The sequence below is a fragment of the Tursiops truncatus genome, chromosome 8 (assembly GCF_011762595.2).
Source record: "Tursiops truncatus isolate mTurTru1 chromosome 8, mTurTru1.mat.Y, whole genome shotgun sequence".
Taxonomy (NCBI): domain Eukaryota; kingdom Metazoa; phylum Chordata; class Mammalia; order Artiodactyla; family Delphinidae; genus Tursiops; species Tursiops truncatus.
This window is the reverse complement of record NC_047041.1, coordinates 24,474,679-24,485,357: the sequence shown is the minus strand read 5'-3', so window position 1 is coordinate 24,485,357 and position 10,679 is coordinate 24,474,679. Positions and strand designations below refer to the sequence as shown.

Below are 10,679 nucleotides of genomic sequence, written 5' to 3'. Positions count from 1 at the left end.
TGCATTCATTCATTCATGCAAACAAATATTTAGTGGGTGCCTTCTATGTGCCCTTTCTTCTTGAAGACAGCTAGTACAAGCATTTCATTCGGGAATCCCCCGAGGCGGGGGATGAGGGAATACGTCTAGTCCCGCCAGCAGAGGGCGTGCTTTCGCACTCTCCGCAGCCTCCCGGCCCACGAGGCTTTCAGGCTCCCACGCTCGCTCCCTAGCGCGGCCCCGCCCGCCGCATCACGTGACTCGGCCACCGAACCAGAGCTGCAGGGCCCAAGCCGGGCTAAGTTCGTTGCCGGTGGCCTCTGCGGGTGCAACCACAAAGGGTAATCCGAAGGAGTGGGGGGGCTCGCGAAGTCGATGCTGCCTCTTCCAATTCAGGTCGGCTCCCGTTACCTTCTCACCATTCGCCGTTGCTATCTTCCTGAGCGTTTGCATGAGCTCTTTCGTCTGGGGAGGCTCCGGTGACCATGTAGGGGGGAAAAGTGAGGAAGCTCCAGGTGCCTGGGACTAGGTCACCGCTGTTGGCACGCCGCCCCGGCTCCCCCCACATCTCCATTGCGGGCCGGTGGCCCTGTCAGCCCAGGTGGAAACTCCGGCCTGCAGTTGTGGCCTGGCAAGGAGCGCCACGAAATCTCGCGCCCTCTCGCGAGAGTCTAAGTTGAAGGAACATGGCGACGTCTAATCTGTTAAAGGTAAGACCCTCAGTCCTGCTTGGTTTTTACCCTGGGGGCGCTGGGTTCAGCTCTTAGAGAATGGCTCGGCCCAGGTTCAGCGGCAAAATGTGGGAGTGTTCAGGGGTTGCCTACCGGAAGGGAAGCCAGGGAGGCTGCCGCCGAGGACCGGAACGCGGGTGTCCGGCCTTGGGGTGGAGAGGCTCTGGTTGTCCCTCTTGCCGGTTGACCGGTGTGTGAAAGGCCCTGCCGAGGGCTGGAGGGGAGCAGTGCTTTCAAGGGACCAGCTCTGGCCTGGGGCCGCAGAAGAAGGGTGGTGCCGGGTCCTGAAAGATAGGGCAGTTAGTATTCTTGGCGTCTCAGTTTCTTCTGAAGCGAGAGCCTAAGGCGCAAAGAAGGAAAATCCAAGAAAATGTTCCATAACAGGTTTTAATGACTGGACCCCCACCTCCTCAATTTCTGTTCTCATTCTGCCTGCATGAAACTACAAGTCAGACAGCAGTGCCTGTCACCTCACTCCCTCCCTTATCTGCATGCTACTCCTTCCCTCCTATCCTCCCTTTCTTAAGTTCATATTTTACCCTTTTTTCCTTAGGAAACTGTTCCTCAACCCCATTACAGCACACAACCAGATGATTACTGTGGAAGCACTACCATCGTTTTATGGGTTAGGATAGTTGCCTTATCAAAGAAAACGGTTAAATTTAGTTTTATGTATTTGGGATAGCAAGGGAGATGTAGGCCCAGAGAGGCAGATTCTCTACCATCAGTTAAAAAGTTTGGAGGAGAAGAAGGAAGACATGGCACTAGTTTCTGCTATGCTGTCTTTGTAATAGGAACCTTTTGCCTTAAAAGTATTGACTGAAATGGGGGTAGTGATTAGCTCAGGGAACACAAACACAAAGGATGAACTACTCCTCCCTCAAACCCATCATTAGGCCTTCAGACAGTGTGGATTGATAATAGAAAATAATAGAACAGAAAATATATTAAAATTTACTGTAACCTCACTCATATCTTCTTTAGACTACTACACTGTTAGCTACACTGTTAACTGTTTAATACATGGGACTGTCTCCTAAAATGTAGACCTAATTTTACTAATTTAAGAGGCAATATATCTTTTAAAAGGGGAAGGACCTAGAACTTGACTGAATTTCTGCCACTTAGAAGCTGTATGACTTTGGGCAAGTTTCTAAACCTCTCCGTGCCTGAGCTTCTTCATCAATACAGTGGCATTATCAATAGCACCTATTTCATAGGAGCATTGTGAAGATTGAGTTAATATATGTAAAATCTTAAAACAGTGACTGGAACTTAATTAGCACCCAATAAACATAAATTGCTAGAGTTACTATTTCTGCTGCTTCTCTAAGAAAACAAATTCATGGGAATTGAGTAACCCACTCTCTACTCTTCTTTTATAACAGTATAGCAAAGCTCTAATGTGTTAATTCAGAAAGAAAACTTTAACTTGTTAATTCAGAAAGACTCCTGTTAATGCATCTGTGTATTTACATAAGCAGTAGTGTATGTTATTAATTGAAATGTGTTTAAGAAGTAATTGAATTCCTTATTCTTTGTGAATTTTTGACTTGTTGATTACCTGGATATAAAGCAAGGTCTTTTTTCCTCCCAGATTTCTCTCTCAGAAAAGAGTGAGTCACTTTATTCTACTCCATACAAAGCCTTACAAAGGATTGTTTGGAGGAGATATAAGTCTGAAGCTACTTCAGTCAATACTAGTAAGTGGTTACCTAGTAGAGATTGTGAATCGACATCTATAGCACACACCTACCTATAGAATGAAAAAACTGCCTGAATGTCTAGAAATCGGCACTTAGGACTTAGGTTAAAAAGATCGTAATTCAAGCAGTTCTGTAACTCAAATAACTTTTATAAATGAAAGGAAAGTGATAACGCTTTGACAAACTGGTAAAAGACTCAGTCTCTTTAGTGAACATGAAGAGATGCCAAAGATACACTGGAAAATTTTCAGCAAAATTATTTAATGAAGTGTTAAAAAGGGGGAAAAAGAATTTCTAAATATTTTATATAGTATGTGATTTTAAATATGTACGACTAACATAATAAAATGGATATTATAAGTAGACATTTGATTCTTTTATCTGTATCACCAAAAGTTTATGTATTCAAGGTGGCCAGAAAACCTTTTGTATTTCTTTTTTCTCTCCTCATTGCGGGGGTGGGAGGCTGGAGGGGAATTGCCTTGTGTTTATACATTTAGAAGTAGTTAATTAAAAAGTGGGGAAGTTTGTCTTCTTGGAGAAATGCAGTAAGATCCTAACAGAATTCATAGGATCATTTAAATTCAAGTCTGGAGGAGGGTGTGTGAGAGGAATGGAGTGGGAGTTTGGGGTTAGCAGATGCAAACTAGTATATAGAGAATGGATAAACAGCAAGGTGCTACTATATAGCACAGGAAACTATTCAATATCCTATGATAAACCATAATGGAAAAGAATATGAAAAAGAATGTGTGTGTGTGTATGTGTCTGTGTCTGTGTCTGTGTGTATATATATATATATATATATATATATATATATATATATATATATATAAAAGTGAATCACTGCTGTACAGTAGAAATGAACACATTGTAAATCAACTGTACTTCAATTTAAATAAATAAATAAATTCAAGTCTGGTAGTACCTTGAATAGAGATAGAGCTGGCTGGGGAGTGGCCAACTTAGCCTCATTTCCTTTTTTGACAGGATTAATAGGTTAGTTCATTAGACAAATGCCTTAGACATTGCGCGGTTAGATTTCATCAGAGCATATTTGACAGAATTATCATGTCTTATGGTCAAAATGGAGGGATGTGGGCTAGATGAGAATACAGTTTGAATTTGATTATCAGGTAAACAGCTGTACCTGAAGAATGATGAGTAATAAATCATCAACCCTGAAGGGAGGCCTTTAGTGTCCTGCTGAAAAAATATGTCCTCTTCCTGTGTACCAGTAACCTGGTTGGAGTTAAGTTTATTGAATTTGTGGATGAAGAGTTCGAAGGGATAGCTAATAAGTTTATGAAAGATAACAAGGTTCAGAACTTTGCTGTGAAACTTGAAAGTCAGAACACAATGCGATAAAAACCACCTACTTATTTCATATTGGAATTTGATTGTAATAATAATTATATTTACTAACGTAAGTGGGCTATTGCTGGGTTTTGGAAATCTTTTGGATATACAAATATTTGTGTTGTACAATTTTACATATACAGTTATCAGTTGCTTGGGGGTTTATATCTCCCCAAACCTTTCAATATTACTACTTTAAGTTTGCTGTTTTAACATATAATTCTCCTTGTTCCTTTACTTTTGCCGTTACCACCTAGGCCTTCAGTGCACATTTTCTTCATTTCCAAGTGATTATCCTATTCCAAATAGCTGTTGTTGAAATCTTATTTTGTTAAACCTAACCCTGTTTAATTCTTAGCACATTACTTTATCCAGCTGTTTGAATGCCCTTAACTTTCTTGGTCAATAATACCACAACCTTTTCTAGTTTCCCCTATATTCTCCTCTTTTCCAAGGCACCTGTTACATTGCCTGCTTCCACTTGTTCTTGTTCAGCCTTCTTTTTCCCCCCAGGACTTAGCAGCATGTCTCCTGTTATTTTGTTTCAGTCTCCTTTATTCTCACTTTTATGAGGATAAGAAAGTTCACCTATCCCCCTCATATAAACTTAACCTGTACTCTGCTTTGGCTTCAAACCTCTGCCCTTTTCTCTCTTTCCATTCACTGTCATAGTTCTTAGAAAAGCAGCCCCCAATTGCTTCTTTTATAATTCTTCACCTTTTTCCTTAATTTATTATGACTTGGCTCTCCCCGTACCCCCACCCAATTATATTAAAACTGTCAGTCTCAGGATCACTAGCAACCTCCTGATTGCCAAAGGAGATTCTCCCTGGATACATTCATCCTCTATTCTGATGTTGTTGCTTGCTTGCTACTTAATGCTTCCCTTTTGGTTTTATGCCATTCTCTACTTGGTTTCCTATCTCTCAAATCTCATGTGTTTTTCACCTCTCCTCCCCAGTATAATTATTTCTCAGGATTTAATCTTCATCCTTTTTCTGTCTTTGTACTTTTTTTTTTCTGGGTCAGTCTTAACTCCCATGATTTCACTATTTTTATCTCTTAACTCTGATCTGAGGACTAGACCAAAACACAATGCTGACCATATCACTTTCCAGCTCATTTTTTAAAAAACTACTTATCTATTTGGTTGCGCCGGGTCTAAATTGCAGCAGGCAGGCTTGCTCCTTAGTTGCGGCTCCAGGGCTCCTTAATTGCAGCTTGCCAGCTTTTTAGTTGCAGCACGTGGGCTCCTTAGTTGTGGCATGCATGTGGGATCTAGTTCCCTGACCAGGGATCGAACCTGGGCCCCCTGCATTCGGAGTGGATTCTTATCCACTGCACCACCAGGGAAGTCCTGCTCATATACCTTTGATAGTTCAAGTTCTTTGAGATCTTTCTAGCTGTGTCTTCTCCCTAATACCTCTCTCCTCCCTCTCCCCCACTCCTCTCTCTCTCTTTCTCTCTCTCTCTCTCTCTCTCTCTCTCTCTCTCTCTCTCTCTCTCACACACACACACACACACACACACACACACACACACACACGCTCGCGCACACACACGCACACACGCACACACACACCCTTACCCCTCCCTCTACCTGGCTAGTTACTTCTTGATTTACTGCATACCAGAGTCTTCAAGACTTTTTGTTTGTTGTTTCGTTGTTTTTTTTTTTTTTAATATTTATTTATGGGCACATGGGCTTTCCTCTAGTTGCGGTGTGTCAGTTTTCTCTCTCTAATTGTGGTGCATGGGCTCCAGGGCACGTAGGCTCTGTAGTTGTGGCACGCAAGCTCTCTTGTGTGAGCTCAGTAGTTGTGGTGTGTGGGCTTAGTCGCCCTGTGGCATGTGGGATCTTAGTTCCCCGACCAGGTATCGAACCTGTGTCCCCTGCATTGGAAGGCAGATTCTTTATCACTGGACCACCAGGGAAGTCCCTCTTTGCTGTTTCTCCTGTCAGGAATCCCCCCCCTCAGTATTACCCTGTCAAAATCCTATTTAGTCATCAAGACCCAGCCTAGATACCTCCTTTCTTCGTCTTTTTTTTTTTAATTTTTAAAATATGTATTTATTTATTTGGCTGTGCCGGGTCTTAGTTGTGGCATACAGAATCTCCGTTGCCGTGTGCAAGATCTTTAGTGTCAGCATGCGGGATCTAGTTCCCTGGGCACCTTGCATTGGGAGCGCAGAGTCTTAACTGCTGAACCACCAGGGAAGTCCCCCTCCTTTCTTTTTAGTGTTCTCATTTGGAATTTAATTGTTGCTTACTCTGCACAGGCATAGCACTACATCAATCTATTCTAGCACTTAACATTTTTTAAAATTTAATTAATTAATTTATTTATGGCTGTGTTGGGTCTTCGTTTCTGTACGAGGGCTTTCTCTAGCTGTGGCAAGCGGGGGCCACTCTTCATCGCGATGCGCGGGCCTCTCACTGTTGCGGCCTCTCTCGTTGCAGAGCACAAGCTCCAGACGCGTAGGCTCAGTAGTGTAGCACTTAACATTTTGCCTTCTGTATTAGTTACAGGATATGTTTACATATATATATAACTCCCTTTCTAGATTGTAAGCAGTATTAGTTTAGGGACTTTATAATCTGTTGATGCTTTAACCATTTAGCACAGTGATTACTCGTGGTAGGTGCTCCATAAATGAGTGATAGTTGATTGAAAAGAGAAGTCTAGTGCATGCATTGTAGATGCTCAGTAAATGAGTGTTGATTGGTTAAAGGGAGGAATTTTCTGCCTTTATTCCCTTCTAAGTAGATCTAGAGAGGGGGAGAGAGGGGAGTAGAGGTATAAAACCAACCCACAAGGCAATCCAAACTTAAAACTGAAATATGGAGGACACTACTTTTTTCAGTGGAAACTTTTTTACCCTTTGAGAGGAAAGAAAATGGAAATACAAAGAAGTAGTTCAAAGTGTGTGTAGAATTTATTTTTTATTTAAATAATTTTATAGACACATGTGCAAGGCACCGGGATGCAAAGATAATGCAGAACAATGTCCATGGCCTTTGGGAATTATACTACTACAGATACTAAAGGAGATAAAGTATTAATGATTTGTTTAAAGGCAAGAACTTTAGGAGTGCTATGAGTTGTATTGGTCCCTCATAGACATAGGAGATCACTGCTGGTGGGATGATCAAGGAAAGTTTTATGGAGAAAGCATTAGAGCTGGATTTTGAAGAATGGGTAGACTTTTTGTAGGTGATGATTAGGGGAAAATTTGGTAGAACATGCTTGGCAAAGAATATGGATGTGATACCAAGATTTGAATAGTGTCAGTGAATGTGGTTAAGATACACAACTGGATAATTCTTTTTAATGTCTATTTAAACATAAATGAGAGCCTTATTTAGAACGCAACTTTTCATTGGGTTGATGGAAATTGCCCTTTTGAATGGACATCTAAGAGGAATGTGATCCTTAGGGCCACCTTCCTTCACTCCACTGGCCTGTCCTAGAGACCTGGTTACATTTGACACTCACAGCCGAGGGAGAAAACCAATTCGAGGGTGTGTAGATTGGCCATCACTAGAGGTGGGAGTGGGAATAGAGGACTAAATCATCACTTACTATAAAACTGTGATAAATATAAATGTGAAAATCTTTCATGTTCTGTGAAAATATAAATGAGTGAGCAGTTACCATAATCTGGAGGTGATATATGTAAATTAAAGCTACTAACAGGAAGTGGCAGTTTAAGGTACACTTTAGAGATCAGTCATTTATCAATGGATTAGAAGAGAGGAATTTCAGAGTGCAGGAGGTTTTCAAGAGGGCACTAGGCATCCATCTGGTGGACAGAGAAGAAGGGTGGAAAAGAGAGACAGACAGGTGTTTCTTATTAGGTATTTTGTTAGGGTCCTAGTGAACCTAAGTTGTATCACAGAAAGTCATGACTCTTGCCTTGGTATAGTGATAGAGTAAATTGGTGCCTTATAGGCTCTGTAAACAAGTAAACAAGTTACAGCTCAGGTTAAAACGTTGGTCATTATACATGGAGTACATAGAGGTAAGTAACATCAAGGATATTTGATCTGTATAACTGGGCTTGTTCATTCCACAGATAAATTAGTATCCACTCTGTGCTGAATCCTATTCTAAGTGTCAGTGATACAGCAGTGAATAAGACAGACAAGGTCCCTAGTGTTTGGAGCTTATATGCTAATGCATAAGTACTAACACCAGAGAAATAAGTTAACACATTGGGAAGTTTTTATAGTAATGAGGTCTGTGATGAAAACAGTATAATCAAGAGTGCTCAGAAGATGGTGCCACTATTTTACTTACTTATTTACAGCAGAAAATAATTTTTTCCCCTAAATACAGCTTTCAATTATGTTCTGTTGAATTTTCCTTCCCTGCTATTTGATGACATTTCAGCCAGATCCCATAGTTTTCCGTTTTTTTTTTTTAAGTACTGTTTAGGGAATTTCCTGGAGGTCCAGAGGTTAGGACTCCATACTTCCACTGCGGGGGGGCTCGGGTTCGATCCCTGTCTGGGGAACTAAGATCCTGCAAGCCGAGCGGTGCAGCCAAAAATTTAAAAAAGTACTGTTTAGTCTGAATTAAAATTTCATTCTCATAGCCAATCAAAGTAACTGTCCTACCTGCTCAAGACCTTGGCTCTGGATCTGCAGAAAGGAAAAGGGAATGACATTCTTCTTAAGTTGACTTGGGAAGGCTTCTCTGAGGTGACAGTAACACTGAGACCCAAATGATTTGCTTTCTAGGCAAAGGTCTGAGGTGCAGTGGTGAGCTTGGCATATTTGAGCAACACCTTTAAAAGGGTGGTGTGGCTGGAACATATTGAGAATTGCCAGTATTCGAATATATACTGTAGTTTTGTGGTTCTTTTGTTTAATGGGGATTGCAAATGTGGTTTTTGTTTTTTGTTTTTTGTGGTACACGGGCCTCTCACTGTTGTGGCCTCTCCTGTTGCGGAGCACAGGCTCCGGACGCGCAGGCTCAGCGACCATGGCTCACGGGCCCAGCCGCTCCACGGCATGTGGGATCCTCCTGGACCGGGGCATGAACCCATGTCCCCTGCATCAGCAGGCGGACCCTCAACCACTGCGCCACCAGGGAAGCCCTCTATTACTTTTAAAACATTTTGCAAGCCAGTAGGGTTTTCTGTTTCTCATGTGTTTATTTAAGCACTCCTATTTTTTAACATAGTACCAAATTTTATATTTATACATAAGCAGTTATACCTCTATTCTTTCTTGGGATCAGGTAACATGGAATTGTTGTAGATGAATTCATTGCTTGAAAAAGCAGTTTTGAATTTCAGTGGGAGGTGTGCAGATTTTTGAATCAATGATATATTCTAGAAAGATCTATATAGCATCTTTCATTACTGGCCTATAACACCTCCCTCCACTCCAATATATTACAAAAAATTATTTTTTTTCTGTAATTTACCTTCTTCCTAGTGCACGTTTGTTTATCTTTGAAACAACCACCAGGGCTATAAATAAGAGATTGTGGGACTTTACTGTCAAAATTGTTTTAGAACTGATACTTCTACTAGGGAATATTTTTCAGGTAAAGCTGAATGTAGTTTATTTGGGTCTGGGCAACCAACATGTTATATTAAGAGATCCTGATTTCTTTGTACTGATTAGAGCAGGGAAAGGGAGCTGAACCTTTGTTCACCTGTTTTTCTTTTCATTTTTCTTTACCGTTTTTATCCTCTCCTAATTGTTTGTGAGAAACTTTACACTGATTTTTTTTTTAATATTTATTTATTTATTTTGGCTTCGCTGGGTCTTAATTGTGTCTCGTGGGATCTTCGTCGTGGCATGCAGGATCTTTTTAGTTGTGGCACGTGGACTCTTAGTTGCAGCATGCATGTGGGGTCTAGTTCCCTGACCAGGGATCAAGCCCAGGCCCCCTGCATGGGGAGCTTAGAGTCTTAACCACTGGACCACCAGGGAAGTTCCTACACTTTTTTTTTTCCCCTCAGCCCTCGGGGTTTTACATTAAGTAAAAAGCAATTCAGTAGTAGGTAAGCGTTTATCTTATTTAAAATAAGGAAAGAAGAAGGGAGAACGCAGGGAAAAAGAAATGAACCCCAAGAGTTACAACTTCAACATTTGCTTTTATTGGACAGTACATCCAAAATGCATCACCTCTTATAAACCATCCAACTCAAATGCATTATTCCCCTGGCATTTTTTTTCTATGGTCAGTGATTCCACCAGCCATTCATTCAAGTCAAATCTGAGAGCCATGTTGTATTATCCAACAGGCAGAGCAAGCACGTGTCCATTATCCACAATTTAAGAAATACTGTACTGGAAAGTGAATTACTTGAGGACCTTTCATTTATGTGTCCCAGTGACTAGCATAATTCTTCATGTACAGCAGGTAGTCAGATGTTTGTTGAATGAATAAGTGTAGTAATGAATGATTAAGAATCCCACCCCCAAAATAAGTTCAAACTCTTTCATTAGTAGTTATTTTTTGTCCTTAAAATTAGTTGTTTGGGTTTTTAAAAGTACAAGCATTGTCAGAATTTGTTAAAAAATTTTTTTTACCTCTATAAAAGAATTCTAAAAGCTTTTTTTTTTGACTCATTTATGGGTCAAAAGAAACCTAAAAGTTTTAAAGGGAAGTGGAATGTGAAATTTTTCATTGCAGTGGAAAAATATGTCCTCCCACTCCCCCACTATGTTTAAAGAGAAATATGTCTTTTATGTAGTGATGCTTCCACCTTATGGCTTCTAGATAATTGCCACTAAATTTTTATAATCATAGATTTTTTTTTTCCTTCAGTTTATAAGCCTGATGAGGTGAAGCCAAGGGCTGGATCTGGCCCATAGGTTAGAAGTCCTACCATTCCTCTTCCAGGAAAGGTCCAGGGAGTATTTAAGAATGTGGCTGTAACA

At 40.8% G+C, this 10,679-nt stretch overlaps 1 protein-coding gene across 4 annotated transcripts in view; it reads left to right on the top strand.

The window, feature by feature from the left end:
* The first annotated feature begins 257 nt into the window (after positions 1-257).
* Positions 258-10,679, top strand: part of CUL5 (cullin 5) — a 129,172-nt gene continuing 118,750 nt past the window's right edge. Inside the window, exon 1 of one of the 4 annotated variants that reach the window (XM_004317105.4) lies at positions 258-689. In XM_004317105.4, coding sequence (XP_004317153.2) covers positions 666-689 — 24 coding nt within the window. In that variant the 5' untranslated portion in view covers positions 258-665. The remainder of the gene's footprint in view (positions 690-10,679) is intronic. The other 3 variants (XM_073808254.1, XM_073808255.1, XM_073808256.1) reach the window with 3 other exon arrangements.